This window comes from Protopterus annectens, chromosome 5.part0, assembly GCF_019279795.1.
Source record: "Protopterus annectens isolate FY-2018-M chromosome 5.part0, PAN1.0, whole genome shotgun sequence".
Taxonomy (NCBI): domain Eukaryota; kingdom Metazoa; phylum Chordata; order Ceratodontiformes; family Protopteridae; genus Protopterus; species Protopterus annectens.
This window is the reverse complement of record NC_056735.1, coordinates 1,251,980,714-1,252,001,681: the sequence shown is the minus strand read 5'-3', so window position 1 is coordinate 1,252,001,681 and position 20,968 is coordinate 1,251,980,714. Positions and strand designations below refer to the sequence as shown.

General features: G+C 39.7%; 1 protein-coding gene across 1 annotated transcript in view; it reads right to left on the bottom strand.

The window, feature by feature from the left end:
* CBLB (Cbl proto-oncogene B) overlaps nucleotides 1-20,968 on the bottom strand; it is a 1,559,167-nt gene that overhangs the window by 70,135 nt on the left and 1,468,064 nt on the right. The window contains exons 16-17 of the mRNA XM_044071985.1: nucleotides 16,752-16,772; nucleotides 2,829-2,967 (exon numbers count right to left, since the gene is read on the bottom strand). Of these exons, the coding sequence (XP_043927920.1) occupies nucleotides 2,829-2,967; nucleotides 16,752-16,772 (160 nt within the window). The remainder of the gene's footprint in view (nucleotides 1-2,828; nucleotides 2,968-16,751; nucleotides 16,773-20,968) is intronic.

Below are 20,968 nucleotides of genomic sequence, written 5' to 3'. Positions count from 1 at the left end.
TTCTTCATCTTAACCGCAAACCCAAGCCCTCCAGTTTTTAAAGTAGCTGCCTGTGCAGAACAAAGTCAAAGGCCTTCCTGAAGTCCAGGTGGACCATGTATTCTGCCCTTTATATAAGTTATCAATAATGTACCTAAAAGTACTAGAAAAAAGTAAAGGATCTCTATATTCATGTTCTAAAAGTACTACAGGATAAACAAGTGAATATTTGCATGGTGTTATTCATGCTACAAAGGAAATAACAGGGGAATGTTGAATATATTTTATGTATAAACAACTAGGCAGGAATGTGTTACATGAACTACTTCAAAAATCGATACAAGTAGTTAAAACGTGTACTGTGGAGATGACTTCAGGATAATTCAACAGCTTTACAAAAGTTATGACTATAAACTAAATGTCTTTATTAAATATGCAGTATAAACTAAAAAACTAAACACTCCTGAATCAGCGAAACAGTAAATACTACCAACTTAAGAAAAAAAAAAAAATAACAGTGAAGTAAGATGCCTTGGGCCACTTCAATAGTTTAGTACTTTTGTCTACTTTGTAGCAAGACTTCTTCATAACTACATTTATTAAATCTCCACCCAGCCATACTCCTCAATCATATAATCAATAATTAAGTCAAACATTCAACACTTCCTTCATATAAATACAACTGCATACAAATTACTGTATAAAATTACTGTATTGAAATCACTTTAAAAGAAGCAATCTGCCTACAAACAATATATCCTAAAACATTACAAAAAACACTAATATAGTTTACTTGTCTGTAATTAAGCTAATTGATTTAAATGTCTTTTTTTTTACCTTACTAGATGTGCTTTTAATACACATTTTTATACCAATGTGTTCATTAAGTCCAGGTAGACTATATGCTCTTAATAATACATGCCAATTTAATTCTTACCTTTTTAAAAACTTGTCTGTATCACTCCCTCTCATACTGCCCTCAATATGAGCAACATAAAATCTTTTTAAAATTGCTACATTTATGACAGTTAAACAGAACATTTGTCTCATCTTTCTTGCATACATAATATAGTCTTCTAGCAGTTTTCTCTGTATAGAAACTCTTATAAGTTAAGACAGACAGCAACATACACTATCCCTTTAGAACTACAACTGCAGTATTCCGTGCATCATATATTTTGTCACTACTTTGTTAGGTTCAAAACAGTTCCTTCAATAATTAATTTGCACCCTTTGCAACTGCCACATTTAAAAGTGCTATTCACTTTTGCAGCATTCTGAACCTCTCGTGTTTTAAGTACTTTATTCCAAAAATTCTTTAACATTGTGACCTTTCTTGAAAACAAACCCTGGAGCTAGTCTCTACTTTATACCACTCATCATTGCCCTGTAAAATTTTCTAATTCTTTAATGTATTCCTTATTTCCTTACTGTCTTCAGACAATGGCACAAAAATGAACAAGCACAATTGCTAATAATGCCCTAATTTTTTATCTGGTTTATCTACATGTAAAATAGGGACAATGTGCCTTTCCTGTTATGGTTTACTTCAGACAGAATGTTTTCTAATATAAAGTGTTTTGTTAAACCTCTGTCCACCAACGCAGCTTTAAAATATCACTTTCTTATTGGAAATTACTACCTAGTTCAACCTGGATATCCTAATTATTTGCCCTCTGGCTACATTGCTCTTCATTCTGCTGGGTATCCACTGCTACAATGCAAATATCTGTTTACAAATGTGAGCTTTCTAAATACACTGGTGTCAAATGTTTTTCCCCCATCATCCATTGTTATACTTGTATCTAAAAAAATGTTGCTCTTCTTCCCTTGCAAATAAATATCAAGTTGCTTTTTAATACAGCTTTCCTGTTTATATAAAAACTATGTAGTATATACTATGGAAACAACTGATTCTTACATGGAAAGCAAAAATATTAGGATAATGTTGGAAAAGACTGCATCCAGGCCTGCACTGTACATTAATGTTTTTCCATATATAATTAATGAGTCTGTGTGTGTCTGGGTTAAAAAGTTACAAAAGGTGAAAACTAAAAAGATTCAAAGAGAGACCTTAGACAAGGCAAGAGGAAAGGAGATGTATTAGTCAGTCCTTAAGATACTTGAAAACAGAATGTGCAGCAGTACAACCATTTCTACCTTTGTGCAGTACCTCATCTCATTATAAACAAAACCCATCCTGATAGTCTAGTATTTCTCTCCCCCTCCCATCCCAATGGACTCCTCATAAAACAAAGATGATTTCCTGTTAATAAGTTGCATACTACATATACATCGGCATTCTCTAGAAGTTCCTGAACAGATATATGCGTGTGATTTATTTTAATTCCATTTATCTGTTACCTGTGTAAGCCCACTGGACACAAGAGTCCCTTTCAAGGGAAGACCCAGGAGTACGGACTTGCTAAGTGACTTGCTCAGAGTCAGAGAGTGGGCAAACAGAGGTGGAAGTAATCAAACCCTGCACCCTTAACTAGAAGTAACGTCTTAACAGCTATGAGCATCAGTCCTATACACCAAATGCCAGATTTGCATCTGCACTGCCTTGTAGTAAATCAGTCCAATCTTACACTTCAGAGCACTACCTCACTGTGCCTTATGGAAGAAAAGACCACATCTTGTTCTTGCATTTCATTCTTTTACACAAATGTTGTAGTAGTCTAATCTAGTTCTATTGCAGTAATACTCTTCCCACATCAGCACTGTCACATCCTAGCAAAGAATTATCCTTCCCATAGTACTTTAACCAGCTAGTGTCTGAAGTCTAAATAAGGTTGCATTTATTGAAACAAGACAACAAAAGTATTGTTTTGAATGAAGTATCCTACCCGAGGTGGATGGCAACTGATCATATTCTTGGGATATTCTGTTAGGTTTTGCACTGTCTCCGGTTAATCTTCGGGCTGGTGGCAGTGGAGCTGAAACAGTTAATGCTTCAACAAACATATCTGAAATGCAGAAAAAAACCTTCATCATTTAATATTTTATACACAAGACAATACTCAAGCATTAAGTGATGCGCCACTTCATATTTCAGAAAGAAAGTTGAATTTGAAAGATATGCTACTTTTCAATTATATACAGTAAAACTATATTTCAAATGTTTTGAGTGAAGTGAAACCACATACACAGACACATTTACTTCACTGGATAAAAAAGCAGTAGGAACTTCCATAAAATGCCTATCAAAGAAAGTTTTAAGCAGTTTTAGGCTTCTGTTTCAGGAAAGCAGCATGTTAGGCTACATTACAGTACATTTTATAAAATAAGGAAAAACAGCCATTACCTTTCCACTTAAGGTGTCTGCCACACAGATAACAATGCTTTCTTGAACCTCAAATATTAAAACCAGTGTGAATTTCAAAAAACAAATTTAAAGGAGAACCGCACCCACAGACTGAAAAAAACATGTTTATTTTTTTATTTATATTTGTTGGCCGGGAGTGTCCGACTGGACGTAGGTCCATTTTCAGCGGAGGCCCGGGGAGAAAAGCTCCATAGTTAAAATAAACAGACAGTAGTTACATTGGATTACATAGCGATTAACAATTTACATAGCAATTTACAACATATTTACAGATGAAGTACATCAGTAGACAACTAGAATCTTTATCTGTGAAGTACATAACAGACATTAACAAATGTTAAATAAGAAGTTCCTGCTGTATAAGTACTAGGCTTATGAGCATCTGAGCTTGCTATACATTTCATCATGTTTTTATGTTTCCTACATTTAACACCACTTTTGCATGCCATACTTTTTTTTATATTTTAAATGAGATTACAGAGTCTGCCTATATGGGGTCAGGCATCTTGATTTTTTTTTTTAGTCTACCTCTAGGTATCCCACAATGCTGTGTTTGGCTTTAAAATATTACATCATAGCCCCTAAGCTCATGTCAATGAATTGACTTTACATGTGTTTTCATGTATACACAGATTTCTTTTAGTCAGTCAGATTTAATTACCATTTCTTGCTTTTCAGCGACTACTTAAAAGTCAAATTGGGATAAATTCCCTGGCTAAAACTGAGACTCGTGGAAGAAGGGATAAAAAAAAGGCAATTAGAGCAAAAGTCTTGGGTGGTGGGCAGTAAGCCGGCATAGGAATGGTCTGGAACCTGTAACTGAAGAAAAACATGATCCTGATGAGAAGTCTGGGCGGATTTCTGGAAATTTATCATAAACCCTAGGCTTTGCAACAGCCAAGCAGCATACCAAAGGTGCTGAAGCAAGGTCTCTGTGAAGGAAGCCTGAATGAGGATGTCATCCAGGTAAGGGAAAATATGTATCCTCCCCGTCCCGCAAAAGGCAATAACACAAGTGAGCCATTTGGTGAAAACCTTTGTGGCAGTAGAAAGGCCAAAGGGCAAAGCACAGAAATAAAAATGCAAGGAAGAAATAGAGAACCGCAAGTACCTCCTGAAACAGGGATGAATAGAGATATGAAGATAAGTATCCTTGAGATCCAGAGACCAGGAAAGCCTGAGGAAGAAGAGGAAACAGCTTCTGAAAAGGAAGGGATCTTCAGAAAGGTGTTGAGATGAAAAAGGTCGAGAATGGGCCTCCAGATGTCTTCTTTCCTGGAAACCAAAAACATTCTGGAATAAAAACCCTTATCCTCCTGAGGAGTGGGAACTGCTTGGATTGTACATCTGAAAAGAAAGGCAGCTGTTCCTGAAGATGTTGGGCAATGCCCAGAAAAGGAGGAAGGGATTTCTACACCATGAATTATTCCTGATTGATTATGGACAGTACTCATGAATCCGGAGTGATCCTTAACCAACTGGAAAGAGACAGGGAAAGACAAAGAGATAAAGGGACCTGACTTGGGATGGAGGGAAGCAGATAGACAGAACCCTCCTTGCCCTGAAAAGGTTGTTTCTGAGTAGAAGGAATTTGAATACACTTAGCAAGACATGCCTGTCTAGGACCTTTCTTACCTTTGGGAGGGCGGTGAGATTGCCTATGAACAAAAGTAGTCTTGGAGGGACAATTCCTCTGAAATGTAGGAATATCAGTAACGAAAATATGTCTCAACCACATGGATATTTTTCCCTTTCTGGATGACATGCAAACTCGCAAACCAACAAAAAGAATGAGAGACAAGAAGAAAACTCCAACGGGGCACTTATCTGATAACAGCTTGGTAACCAGCATGAACACAGGAGCATGCAGACCGATGATCAAAGATGGCATTCAGACTGGTGGCAAAGAACTTCTGAAGTATGTACTTCCGTACATCACCTTTTCGCTCTATGTCGTGAGCAGGGGGCATACGTGTGATGTATGACATTCTTGAAAACCTAAGGCTTTGGTATACTGGCTGGACATTGGCCTACCCTGGGCAGGGGATCACATTAGTGAAGAATGCTGCAACACTGATATGGAAGGACATCTGCCAAATCAACTAACACATACACAGCTTCTTACCACTTATAAAATTATTCAACATCCATCAGCTCGTCCAGCACTAAATACCATTATATACAATTATGGTCCCTCTCAGTCATTGCGATCCAATGACCAAAAACTCTCCTCTGTCCACAAACCTATTAAATCTTCTGGGCTTGTTCTGTCCTCATACTATACTACTGAAGCCTGCAACTCCTTGCCTGTAACCATCAGGTCAATACATTCCCTTAAGTCTTGTAAAACTATTCTGAAAGACTTCTAGTCAAAACCTAACTCTGTTCTTGCTCAACCCCAAGATAAACTACACCCTTAAATATGAACAAGTACCTACTCACACCTCCTTATGCCCCCTTTTTCACTCAGTTCCATAGTTCAATCAATTTCGTTCTACTGACTCTCAATCTAAATATGACAAAATCCTGCATTTTTGTTTTTCTCTCACTTCATATTGCAATTCTTGTTTGTATTATATTAACTTACCTTTAATTTCTCTAAACTGGCTATCATTGCTCTAAATCAATGTCATAGAACTTCTTTATAAACGTAACTAATGTATTCACATCATGTTTAATTTGGTATAAACTGTAGAGGTTTTATATTATTTTTGAAGATTGTAAAATTATTGTTCTTAAAATGTTTTTGTAATAATCTGGAGCTTTTCTCTTCAGGTCTCTACCGAAAATGGACATGTACACAGATGGACTTCCTCCCCGTAATCTTACCATAGCAGTTAATGCTCTAATGATCACTGCTGTAGTAGCCTAAGCTATATAAGTTGTATCCTGGACAGGATATAATAGTTGGATAACTTTTAAATGCCCAAACAGCTTGAGCTGAGATGACTAAAGACAGCTTTCATGTCAACTAAGAAAGGGAGGCAGAGTCCTGACAGCACATTGGTATAAACAAATGTCCACATCCTGGCATAACAAATGCACCAAAAAACAGGGAGGATGGAGAGAGAGGGGTCTACTGCAGCAGTGAACATTTAAACTCTGTTACGGTAAGCTTAAACGACTCTACTATGTTGTTCATATCAAACACTGCTTCAGCTGCCTAAGCAATGTGGGTAAATGATAACACAGAACTGGGAGGAAGAAGAAGGGACCAACCCCTACAGAATGATCCCAACAAAGCTTGACCTAGACCTGGAGAAGGAATCTAGCTTGCAGTGCTTTGTAAAAGTATATATACAGGGCCAAGTTGCTGCTTCTACAATACTTCTAGAGTCCAACCCTTTCCAAAAAGTCACAGATGAAGCTAAGACCCTGGCAGAATGTGCCTTGACCCTACTTGGAAGAGTTTTGTTGTGGTGGGAATACAATTATTTGGAAATAGTCTACACTGATACAGGCTGTCCCTTGTTCTTACCATCACAAGAAATGAACAACTGATTGGAAGTTCTGAAAGATTTAGTTCTGTCAAGGTAGTACCAGAATTGTCTATGGACAATCCAGAGTATGAAGTATACTTTCTCATTCATAGGTTCACAGGATTCATAAGCAAGTATTAAGCTAGCCACCCTTTTGGACGATTTTAAGCCTACCCAATTTCCCTTCAGTGAGAATCAAACCTTGTACCTCTTTCTATGGGGTAAACACCTTAACATTATGTCAACCCCCATCCACTGGGGGGTCAGAGAAGAACACAGGGAATGGATAGTTTGACTTAAAGTAAACTTGGGTACCACTTCAGGCATAAAAGAAGGATTAGTTCAAGGAAAACTCTTCTCTGGAAAATGAGATAAGGCTGATCCGACATAAGAGTTTGCAACTCAGATAAACTTCTTGCAGTGGTCACAGCAACAAGTAAAACAGTTTTTCATGTTAAGAATCTCAAGTCAAATGAGCTGGTTCAAAGGGAGCAAGTGTTAGCTTTTCTAGCACAAAATTAAGATCCTAATGAGGAGCCACCAGCTTTCTTGGAGTCTCTTATGTAATACCCCTTTCGAAAACATTTTGATATGTGAATGCCTTGAAAGAGGGGGATCCATGGGCAGACATGCTGAAATGGCTGACAAATGAACTTGACTTGAAGAATAAGTCACACCATAGGAAAGTAACTCACAAATATTGTAAAACCAGAGAACAACTAGCCCTCAACTGGTGCTGGTTATGTTGTTGGCATCAACCAGAAAACTTCTATTTGCTAATTTATGATTTTCTAACTAGCAGACTTTCTTGCCTCAGCTAGTACCTATTGCACATCCTCAGTAAACAGGTGCCTAATAGGTACTAAACTCTTATCATCAAGGCAGTCAAAGTTGTTTGGCATTGAGATGTATGAAACTCCTCTGTTCTCATTTGAGCAGATCCAGCCTGTGAAGAAACTTGTGGGAAATGCCCATATCCAATTTCAAAAGAAAGGAAAACCACTGTTGTTTGGGGCAGAAGGGAGTCACCACAATGACCTAGGGGGATTCTGTCTGAATCTTCAGAAGTAGTCTGGATATCAGTAGAAAGGGTGGAAAAGCATAAAGGAACATACTTGTCAAAAGAAAAGCTATATTTCTTCCAGGCCTTTTTGCATTATTTCCTGGTGCACAATTTTGCCAACTAATTGTTCAGTGAGGACAATAAAAGGTCTACTTGAGGAAATTCCAACAGGTGAATCATATCTTGGAAGACCCCCTAATCTAGTTTCTATTCATGAGGATCTGCCCTGGTTGTGGTCAGCTTGTCTGTCACACAATTTTGCTCTGATGGAATGTAGATAGCCTGGTGAGTGAGACTGTGTTGTAAAGTTATATCTCATGCTAACACAGCTAGTTTGCTTAGGGGTAAGACCTGACTCTCTCTCATTTGCTTGTTCAGGCCTCTGGCCCAGTTGGACATACCCAGTCAACAAATGTAATAAATAAATACAATTTACCACATCACTGTCTGTAACAACTTGATGTAGCCCTGAAGAACATTGGTAATTCAGAGTATTAAGTACCTTGATCAGGGCAAGCATCTCTTTTACATTTATGTGCTTTGTCTCTCTGTTTTCCAAAATACCTTGTACTTTTATCCCCATTGACATTGCTCCCCATGCAAAGTCCTATGCATCTGTAGTGACTGACTGCTTTGTTGCAGGACGGGAGAAGAGGAGACCATGTTTCAAGGATATTTGAAGCTTCCACCACGTAACTTATCTTCTCACAAATCCCAGACCTGGAATCTGAAAACATAATGGGTGTTGGTGCTGGGACCTAAGAGACTTTGGATACCATTTTATCTTTCTCATAATGAGTAATTCCACAGGTATCATGCAAATCATAAATGTCATTAGATATTATTCCCTCTAAGTGACTGAAGTCTGAGCAGAAAACCCAAGGAAAAGATATAAATATAGATCTGTTTTTTTTCCCTGTGGAAGAAAAACTCTTTGTACTGAGGTGTCTAGCAGATATCCCAGGAACACAAATCCTGTGTGATGGAGTAAAAAAGACTTTTGAATCTTCTCTTGGAATCAAAGCCTGCACAGGCAATATTTCACTCAAGTAAAAGATACCTGACACTTTGAAAAAGACTCTGCTGCGATAATCAAGTCGTCTAAATATGGACAAATGTCAAGACCCTGAAGCCTGCAATGTGCCATAAATGCAGCAAGACACTTGGAGCATTAGTGGTGAATAGCCCAAACGGTAAGGCAGCGAACAGATAATGTGATCCAGACACACAACTCCTTAAGAAATGATTAACGTCTGAATGGAAAGGAATGTGATTATAAACATCTGTTAAATCTAAGGTTACCAATAAACAAAAATGAGGAAGGAGGGTAAGAGACTGTGTAGTGGAAGTATTGAGTACCATCATGACTGGTTTATTAAAGAAAGGTCCAAAACTGGTCTAGATTCTTGATTAAAAACCTCTTCCCCAGGAAGGGGAAGGAAGAAGTGTTCCTAGAACATCTCCAAGGAAGCATGTGCTGTAGGATATATGAGAACAGAGGGGGTTTGGTCTGGTGGATGTGGAATAATTACCCGTAAAGCAAGGGTTTCTTCCTACTGTCATCTGTATTTGTGGTGAATCAGTCTCAGAACCCATCTGTCCGAAACAATGTGTTGCCAAAGACAAATGTAGATTCAGACTTTCTGTAAGGGATAAGGGATTGCGATGGGTGGGGCTGATGAACAAGTCCCTTAATCATTTAGACTTGCTTTTATTTGGGAGGGTTCCTGCTGTCTTTTTGGAACCATCCTGCCACTATTTTTTTAAACATCTGCATTCCAGCATTTTGAGGACTATTTTGTTTCTCATCAAAATTGGATGAGATGGAAGAAAACCCCTAGGAAATTTAAGGCGGAGCGCTGAAAAATTACCTCTATCAGCTTATCCTGTTCATCACACTTTTGATAACCTCTGCTACAGAGGGACTAAAAATTAAATCTCTATCCAAAGATCAATTTAAAATCTCATTTTTTACATTCTCTGGGAGGTTTTGAGAATGCAACTAGGCAAACCTCCTCAACATAGCACTAAAGCCCTTGATATAGTATTTACAGAGTCATAATCACATTTGAAAAACAGAATAGACTAAACCACATAAAGCAGACTCGCTCACAGCAAGGAAGTGTAAATAAAGCATTCCTCATACTTTCATAATTAGTCAGAATAAAGTTTAACTTATGAGCCTGACAATTCAAAATTCTAAAAATTAAAGTTGCAGCCATGCTCCCACTTTCCACTCCCAAACTTATCAATTGCTCTACCATCATTGTCAGAAGGGGAAGGATTTCAGTTTACAAAATGCTTGACACAGCTGGATTGACTACAGCTATAGCTGCTGGGTTGGATCTGGGATCAGAGTATAAAAACTTGGGAACTTTGTACATTCTATCAGCTTTCATAGGTGCAGCAAGCTGGCTATCAGGGAAATAAGAGGCCATGACAAACATCCTCCAATGCGAACAGCACTGGGAGGAGGTTCTGGAAAATATTTCATAGTATTTTTGAAGGGACCGAGAAACCTCACTGCCCTTCAACTGAAAACACTGACATTCTGGAAAGAGTCTTGGAGAAAGAGAATCCTTGACTGGGAGATTCTGATAATATGCTCTCCCCTCTTGAGTCTGAATCAGAATTCAGAGGAGAAAAAAAACAGCATCTCTCCCAACACATTGCTATCCAGATACAAGAAAATCTAAATGTGATAGGGCAAAACTCAGAAAAAGAGGAATCCCTTTTTCTCTTACCAGAGACTACCTGATGAGAAGGGTCAATAGCCTGTACAAGACCCTGAGCGAGACTTAACTACTCCCTCTTTGCTGGACATTCTCATTTCCTCTTACCTTCTTCCTGTCTGTCCCAATCATTTTCACCAGATTATCTTCTGCTTTCTGCACATATGCCCAAACCACCATAATCTGCTCTCTGATCTTTTCTGCAATTGCATCTACTTTAGCTTCTGCTCTTATATCCTCATTTCATCGCCCGTTCCACAGTATGCATCCTACCACCCTTCTCAGGCATTTCATTTCCATTACCTCTAGCTCTTTCATTCACTCTGCCTTTACTGTCCAGGTTTCTGTACCATACAGTAGTACTGGCCACACACTGTTTTGTACACCTTACTTTTCAGCTTCTTTGGCATTCTTCTGTCATACAGTATACCTGACGCACACAGTCAGATGGCTGTAGCCCCTCTGATTGTAGCTTTGACCTCTTCATTCAGACCATTCTCCTCAACCACCCCTCACAGATACCTGAAGTTGTCAACCTTCTGCACTTCCCTTTTATCTCAATTCTCAGCTGCTTCTGATCTTCCCAATTTGCTGCCATTACCACCGTCTTATCTCCTAGTGTCTTCCCATGTGCCTTCAGTTTTGCATTCCATTCCCCCTATCCTTTGCCGAAGTCTGTAATGCCACATCATCTGCATACACCATCTTTGTTGAGCCGTCGTCTCAGACCTGTTTGTTAATGCAGTCCATGACCAGTATGAACAGCAGTGGACTCGGAGCTGAACCCTGGGGCATAACCACTGCCACTGGGAACCCTTCTGTGAGACCAAACATTGTTTGTACTTGAGTCACAGGGCCCTTGTATACAACCTGCATTAACTATACCAATGTTTCTGGGACTTCAAACCACCACAGTAATGCCCAAATCAGTTTTCCTGGGATCTTTACATATGCTTTCTCCAAGTCTAGGAATGCACAGTTGGTCTCTTTCCTCATTTCTAGCTTCTTCTCAACTATCTGCCTCATTGCATCGTATCAGTTGTGCTGCATCTTGATCAGAATCCGAACTGCTCCTCTCCCATCTTACTTTCTGCTACTCTGCATATCTGTTTATCAATCACCCTCTCCAGAACTTTCATGTGTGACAGAAGTTTGATACATTTGTACTACCTACAGTTGTGGATGTCCCCTTTGTTCTTATACACTGGCAAGACAATGCCTGTTATCCAGTCATCTGGGATGCGCCTTTCTCTCCACACTGCTACGAGTACCCTTAGGAACCATTTCTCACCTATCTCACCCATATCTGCTGTGACCTCATCTGAGCCGGCTGCTTTCCCTGACTTCATTTTCATTAGTTACTTCTTCCAGGGTGAGCTCCTCCTGTTCTCTCATTATGCAATGGGTCTGGGGCAGTAGAGCTTCTGTGGGGTTGTCTTCATTCAGAAGCTGCTGGAAGTACTCGCCCTATCTGCTTGTAGCATCACTTATGAAGGGTGTCCGACTTCTTTATCTTTCTGTGTTTGTCTTGCAAACCTAGTTTCTTTGTGCCATCTGAGTCACTTTCCAGAAACTGGTAGAGAACCTCTGATGCCCTGTTCCTCACTACTGCAACTTCTTTCTTAGCCTCTTTGTTAGCCAACTAGCATTTCTTCCTAGATTGGTCTGTCTTATCTCACACTTTTTCCTTCACTCCTTTCTTTTGATGACTTCCTGGACTTCTGCATTCTACCACCAGCTTTCCTTATGTACCTTATTCCCATATCTGGCTTAGCCACATATCTGCTCTGCAGTCCTCATACATGCTGTTTTGAGGCACTGCCTTTCTTCAAACTATTTCCTCCTCTTCTTGGATGCTACAGGCCTGATTCCGTGAACTGTTGTGCTCTCTCCAGTCAATTTCCAGACCTTAAGTCTGGTCTCTGTTGACCTTAGAGCCTTACATGACCATTGCTTGCAACTGATTGTGTCAATCAGTGGTTTATGCTGTGGGCTGACTGTTTAACTGGTGATGAATTTGCAATCAGTGATTCTATGCCAGTGCCTTTCCTTACTAGGAAGAAGGCTACCAGAGTTGCACATTGGACACTCTTGTATGTGATCTTGTGGACTCACTCTCTCCTGCTGAACCATGTGTTGGCTACTGTCAAGCCATTTACTAGAAAGAAGTCTAGAATGGCCTCCTCTCTATTTCTTTTGCCCACCCATGTGAATCCAGACAGTCCTCATAGCCTATTTTATCTGTCCTGATATATGCATTCAGGTCACCCATTATCAACACCAATTCACGTTGTCCAGCTTTATCTAGTAGGTTTTGCAACTGCTGTATGACTGCACTCTTCATCTCAGTATCACAACCCTGCTGTGGAGCATAGGTTAAGGTTATGAATACTCCCATATCATTAGGCTGGAGTCTGACTGTCATGAGTGTGTCACTAATTCTGATGATACCCCTCACTGCCTTCTGAAGCCTCTCTCTCACCACAATTCTCACACTATTTCTAGCCTGTCTTCTTCCAGAGTAGTAAACTAGATCCCAATCCAGGTGTCTTTGCCACACTGCCCTTCTATCTGGTCTTGGATACATAGGCTGTCCAGCCGCCTCTGTATCATCATGTGTCTGGTCAGTAAACCTACACAGAGTGTAGCAATTCACAGTTCATGTTTGTCAGGTTGATTGGATTTATGTCCAGGTTTCGCTCAACTGAGCTATCCCAGGTAACCCAAGCTGGGCAACTGGGCACCACTGGTCCAGCAACTTATTGACCCACGGCTGCTGAGCTTTATAGTGGCCACACACTGGCCAATGGGGCACACACACCCCCTCTCAATGTTAGCATGGGTCTCTGGAGTAGGTTGGCGTAGGCAGGGTCCTCAAGCCACTTATCACTGGCAAATACTAATGCCCTTTTAGTGACATTAGTCAACATGATCGAATCACCAAGAGACATATTTTACATCGTCAAATGGCTAGCTCTGCCATGGCACAATGTCTGCGATCTGTATTCCCTATCTTGAGGATACTGCACACCACCCTAGATGCCCAAAGCGGTTGGTCTATACAACTCTTTCCCCACTGGGCACCATGTAATGCCTTGGTTTGATAAACAACCTGAACAATGAAGGTTTCAAAATGATAAACCCATCAAGCAGGCAGAAGTTATATCAAGTTCAAACTTAGCATGCTTGTTTGGCAGGGCAGGTACCTTTTTAGTACCAATTAGGGATGATACATAATGGTGTACACTTTTATAATTTACATTGGTTGCAAAACAGTTTGGCTACAAGAAACTGCTTCTTAAAGGTTTAAGATTGAATTTCCTTGAAAAGAAATTCAAGAAATGGAAGCAAATTAAAAAAAGAAACAGAGATAACAGTGATAGGCATAGAGACTAAGAGAACACAAGATGAGAAGAGTTAAATGTCAAGAGAAAGCAGTTTAGAGACTCTTAAGCACTTATATAATTTTAAGCCTTTTAAAGAGTTTAGCAATTATCCCTACAGCATTTACAAACAATGTTCCTGAAGAGGTACTCAGGAAGGGATTTCTTAAACTTAATAAGAGCATTTTGATGCCTAGTTTTATCTAGTAGTTTGGTCCAGACAGCATGGGCATAATAAAGATAGCAAAGCTTGTGTCATTAATTGAGGACTGCTACCTTCTCCCATAATCGTTGAATAGTAAATTAAAATACATTACTCAATAACTAAACATGCGTCAATTTGGGGCAAAGGCTGTTAATACCTATAATATATGTAAGAAAGACATAAAATAGGCAACCTTCTCTTCAAGGGTCCTGGAGCTCCAGTAGATCATAACCTGCCTTTAAAAGGTCATACAAGTAAGTGCACAAAAAAGTAAAAGTAACTAGTTGAATACAGAGACTTATGAAGTGTAGGAATCCCTTGGTAATCCTTAATTTTACTACAGTTCAGTAGGGACCAGACTGAAAGATTGTTTCCACTTGTGGACACCTATGATCAAAAATGTAGGTTATTAAATTAGAATGCATTCAGAAAATGTTAAAAGATTAATAGTCAAATTATCAACAAGGATTAAACAGACTTTTTCACTGCATTATAGATGGCCAAGAAGTGATTCAATTTATGTTCATAAGGTTTCATGCAATGAATTCCCACTAGAATGCTTTGATCTGACAAACAACCCTAGCAATTAAGCTTTCGGAATGATAAACCTATCGAGCAGGCAGTTATATCAAGTTCTACCTTAGCATGCTCATTTGGCAGAGCAGATACCTTTCTAGTACCAATAGAGGTTTAGGTTATTTTTACTGGCAATGAGGGACGACACATAGGGGTGTACACTTAACATAGAAGGCAGAAGCAGAGTGGTGACAATAATTGTCAAGGCATCACTACCCGCTATATAACTGGAAATGCAAATATATAAATAAGGGAGGTGTGTACTCAAAGGGCTTGCTTTTCTACGTATGCAACACATGAACAAACTGCTATTGGTGGGATGACAGCGTTGATAAAGATCACCATAAGTATTAATAAAGGTCTTGGATTTTGGTTAATTGGTAGCATTTTGAGAAATGTTTTAACAGCCTGACAAGGCTGAAGGTCAACTCTCGTAAGCTGTTCAACCCTTCAATGATGGTGGGCTTAAACTTTGTTCAGTCATCAGATCAATATAAGCTTCAACTTGAGCTTCTGGGAGGGCTACACTCCTTGAAACTCCTCCACTTAAAATTTAAATGTGGATATTACTTAATGGCAAACAAACAAGGAAGGACTTAAACGAATATATAGCCTGAATGATCAGTGCTTCATCGTGTCTTGAGGAAGACCATGGTCAAGTTTTTTGGTACATCACAGAATAGCATAAATGCAGCTTGATGGAAGAGTATTGTGTGGGCAGGAGCCTCAAACTGGGCAAATTAAATGGAAAATTTCCAACTCCCACATCCATTACGGATAGGACTAGCTTTACAAGCTCTCATCTGAAAAGAGGTAATTTAGGTCCTCAAAGGAGTTGGATTCAATTGTATCCTTCTGAAATAAGGAGGGGAATAATGTATTTTGGTATTTGGGATGGGATGGGTTGTGCTGTTTTTATGGTTGCATTTATGATGTTCCTGTTTATGCCAAAAAGTTTTCACAAGTTATTAAAAAGGTTACAGGTGAATGCCATGGCCTAATTTTGCATCTGCTCACACATTTGTAAACACCATAAATATAATGATCTCTTTAACATGAAGGGGATGAATGGCTAGTGTGCACAGCAGAAGTTAATGCATGCCTTTTAAGTGTAAATGTATCTTCCTGAATAAGAACGGTCATTTACTTTCATGGAACACAAATGGGGTTAATAACAGTGCATGGAGTGCATTCAGATATTTAGAAAAATACAAATCAGTTAACCTCTACAGTGGCAAGAGACCAGACTTAACAAATGTTAAGCACTCTCTGTTTAGGTTGTTAGGGTCAGATCAAGCACTACACTGTAAAATCTGCCAGTACAAACCAACATTTACTGCAGAATGAAATACTTTATTCTGCCTGCTGTCTGTACTTACATGGTGTCTTTTCCTCTTTCAAGCATAGAAAGTACTGAGAACAACAGGATGTGTGTTTGCCTGCATTTTCTCTGAACGATACAAACTCTGAAACTCAAATGCAAGTCACTATTCAGTTACTTCAATCTTCTCTGATTTGTCTGAAAACCAAAGACTTAAGGAACAAACTAGTCAAAAATCTGGACATTCTGCAAAAATCCAGACAGAATAGAAGCATGGCAAGGTGAGGGTGAATGTAAGGGTCTGGGTGTTGCACTGCCTTTCTGAGAGCACTTGCTAAGTGCTTTACGGCTTTGAAAGCTGGCAAAATATTTACTTTTTTTTTTTTTACTGTAACTAGTAGTACATGGAACAGTTACAGCTCCATGCACTACAAAGAACTATGACTGGGCCACTGATCATGACCCATTTGTACTGCATGGAGTGTGCTGATTATGCTAAAATAGTCAGAAAAAGACAAATCAGTTAAGCACCAGAATGGCATGTGACACGACCTTAACAAATATTAAGCAACCCCCTGCTAAAGTTGTTAAGACTGGGTTTCATACTAGGCAGTATAATTTGCCTGTACTGACAAGCAAATGATAGCATCAGAACAAAACATTTGCTTCTGACTGCAGTCCTTACAGTTAACATGTCCCCAATGTCCTGTAAAAAAAAAAAAAAAAAAAAAAAAAAAATTAAGAGTCAATAACAGGATTAACAGGATGTGTGTGCCTACACAGTCTGAAGAATATGAAGGCAGAAACTCAAATGTGTCATTTAGTGACTTCAAGCCTCACTGGTTTATCCAAAAAACACATATTTTATGAGGAACAGGCCAAAGATATGAAGCAATAACCTGAATGTCCTGTGAAAATGTAGACAGTTGAAAGAGATGGAGGTGAGCATAAATGTTAACAGACTACATTACTCTACTTCTCAGACAGTGCTTGCTAAGTGTCTTATGGCTTTGAAAGACTAACCAGTAGTACATAGAGCAGATAAAGCTCCATGCACTGCAAAGGATTAGGATCATCTCACCGATCATAACACTTTATGTGTTACTGACATGGATGCCAAGATCACCTTGGCATCCATGTCTCAAACACATAAGTGGGTTATGATCAGTGACTCTATCATTATCCTGTACATTATGACATGGATGCCAAGATTTCCCTCTTGAGCTTTGTTCTCTATGTGAATTTCTTGGCATCCAGGTTGAGAACATACAAACAGGTAATGATTGGTGACCTGATCATAATCCTCTATGTTACATTGCAAAACTTAACCCTGACTTAGTTTGATTTCAGGAAACGCACCTTAACAAAACAAAACAACTCAATTTAAAAAGGAAAGGATATATACACGGTGGCTTTGCATACTGTCCAGAAGAAACAGGCAGAAGGGTGACAAGAAATGTCAAGGCTTCACTAACCTTTATAGTATTAGAAATGCAAATAGATAAACAAGGGAGAAATGTGCTCATAAAGGGACTGCTTAAAATTAGCTAAACTACCTTAGTTTATACATACCTCCAGGAAAACTGCAATCTGAGTTAGCAGGATTACTAAATGATTGTATACTGGCACAGGAAGGTACAATGATATGGCTGGTGAATGGAATTCTTTGATGGGCATAGGGGAGGTGCACTCGAGTTAAAGTCTCAATCCAATACCAGTGTTGGGTAAATTCTATATTAAATATTCAATAATAGTGTGTATGGTGGATCTATTTTACAGTTTGGATTGCAAAAATCAGGGAATCACCTGCTATGACTCCAGCTTAGTGTCAAAGGAGCATACACATGTTTGGGGACATGAAGACCTTTCTTCAGCTATATCTGATCATGCTCTGATACTATCTATACTTCAACCATGACGGACAGTTAACCTTTATCTTTGCAAAGGGGAAGGACTGGAAAGGAATGCACAGGTGTCCGCAGTACTGATCATATCAGGTCACTTCAGGACCTGCAGTAATTTCACAAACACTGAGAAAATTTAAAAGAAAAACTAGCATCCTCAACTCAAATTTGGGGTAAATTAGTAAGGGCCACTTGTTTTTCTTACGGCTTTTCCCGGTTAGGGGTAGCCACAGCGAAACTCTGGTCTGCTAATGATTGGCAGTAGATTTTTAAGGTGCCGAGTGCCAGCCCGTCACCCAACCTACAACGAAGGCACTCCCATTCACGCACATCTTTCAAACACCACTCGACCGCAGGGAGGACATGCAGACTCCACACAGAAGGCACTCCAGCCAAGAATCGAATGGGAGAACCTCTTCTGTGAGGCGACAACGCTACCGCTGCACCACCGCGGCTTACCAATTGTATGGAATTCATACCAAACTAAGGGAGACTTAATTCTGGATAATAAGAGGTGTAGCAGGAGCCTCAGAGAGCTTGCAATAGTTACAAAACACTTGGATAGATATTTACAATACTAAATGAAGTTTGATTTTTCTCTACATACTCAAGGCTTTTTAGCAGAGTTTAAGGCAGCACAGCTCATATGTCTATCTGTTAAATCTATGATCCAGGTGCAACTGTCACCTCTGCTTGGGAAATAAGATGCACCTTTTTGCCTCTTTATAAAAACTTATGCGAGGAGAAAGCAGCATTACACTATGTTAACATAAGTGTCCCTCTGTATTTGGATAAGGTGACTCTGCCAAGACTAACCAGCAAGCAGTATTCCTATCACAGACCTTGAAACTGTCTACAAAGGATAGAACACCTAGTCCAGAAAGTTCCAGATGTGGAAAAAAAGAAGTTATGTACTCACCATAACATTCCAGCTGAACAGTTCTACTTCATTTGTCTTCAACCTGTGGGTACCGGATCCATATCGGATCTCAGCCGGCAACTTCACAAGCATCTGCTCCGAGCTCCTCCCCTTATCTATAATACACTACCACTACCTTCCAACCCTTGGATCAAGTTTGCTACACCCTACACTGAACAACCCAATTTCAAAACACCTTATACAACACAAAAAAAACCCAGCTATGAACACTGTCCATATGGTAAGGCCAGGGGGAAGGAGGGAGGGGGAGCTGTAGACAAATTAAGTAGAACTACTCAGATGGAATGTTATGGTGAGTACATAACTTCTTTATCTGAAGTAGTTTACTTCATTAGATCTTCAACCTGTGGGACAGAGTCCCCAGCTACTAAACACCTGGGTGGCCTTCATGGATATTCCGGAGCACCGTGGAATCAAAAGATGCTGTCATTCGAGAAATCAAATCCAATTTATAGTGAGAAATAAATGTGTGAGATGAGGTCCAACTAGCCGCAGAACAAATGTCGTTTAAAGATACTCTTAATTAAAGATACTCTTGATCAAAAGGCCACAGAAGTAGCCTTGCAGCCAGTCGAGTCAGCTTTAACCCGACCCGGAGGAGAAGTACTTCTATCCTTATAGATCTGAATGATACATAGGGAAATCCACCTGGCAATGGTCACCTTGGAAATAGTTTTACCCAAAAAAGGTTTAGAAAAGGACACAAACAACTGGTCAGATTTATGAAAAGTTTTGGTCCTGTGCAAATAGAACCGTAACTGTCTATGAACATCCAACAAATGCAACTTGTATTCAATTTTTTTTGTAAAATTTGGAAAGAAAACAGGTAAATTAACAGTTTGATTGATATTAACCTCTGATGCTACTTTTAGGAGAAAAGGAAGACTGGTGCGGAGAGAAACCCTGTCCTTGTGGAAAATCATGTAAGGAACCTTGACAGACAACGCCTGAAGTTCTGAAACCCTCCTAACAGAGGTGATCGCCACTAGAAAGGCCATCTTCAAAGACACAAATTTAAGATCTGTGGTTGCTGCAGGTTCAAATGGAACTACCATAGTAAAATCACAGGGGAATGGGATCTTTTGCAGGAAGACGTAAGAGGAAGGTACCTTTAATAAAGGCTTTGCAGAATCTGGAAGAGGCTAAAGAAGCAGAGTGATCACCCACGTGAAAATGAGAAATGGCAGCTAGTTGAACTATGACCGTAGATGAGCTACCCCTTATTGAAAAATATTTGCCAATAAAATCAATGATAGCGGGAATGGGAGCAGTGAAAGGATCTAAACTCCTTTGAGAAGGCCAAAAGAAAAAAACGCTTCCATTTGCTGTGATAAATCTTCCTGGCAGATGACTTATGAGCTGCCACCAGAAGAGACCTGAACAAAGAAGACAATCCAGGAGTCCCATCAATTAAGGAAAATGGAGCAGCCAAGCTGTAAGCTTTAGACTGTCCAGACCCTCATAGAGTGTGAAATGAGATCCTGAATATTATCCAAGATCCAAGTAGGTGCTAGAAAATGAGACCAAAGGAAGGGAAACCATACCTGGTGAGGCCAAAATAATGCAATGAGGATCACATTGCTTCTCAGTCGACAAGCTTTCTGTAAGAACTTCGGAATAAGGGATACAGGAGGATAAGCAGACCAGGAGCCCAAACATGGACTAGAGGATCTCTGGGGTAATCACCCGGCAGGTGTTTCAAATCGAAGAACTTGCTGCACTTTGCATTGGAAGGAGATGTGAAGAGATTGCAGGAAGGCCGACCCCACTCTAGAAAGATCTGCTCCACTACTGAAGGATTCAGAGACCACTTGTAAGGCATCAGAATAGCCTGGCTTAATTTGTCCACTAGACTGTAGGACTGTCCCGGAATAGGCGTGGCCACCAGAAAACAACCAGTGAAGATCGCCCATTCCCACACTGTCATGGCCTTGCGACAAAGGGGGGTAAGATCTGGTCCCTCCCTGTTTGTTGATATACCAGACCACAAACGTCTGACTGGATTGCAATGGTTCACAGAGGGGTAGAAGGGAAAATGGGATGAGCCTGGTAATGCTA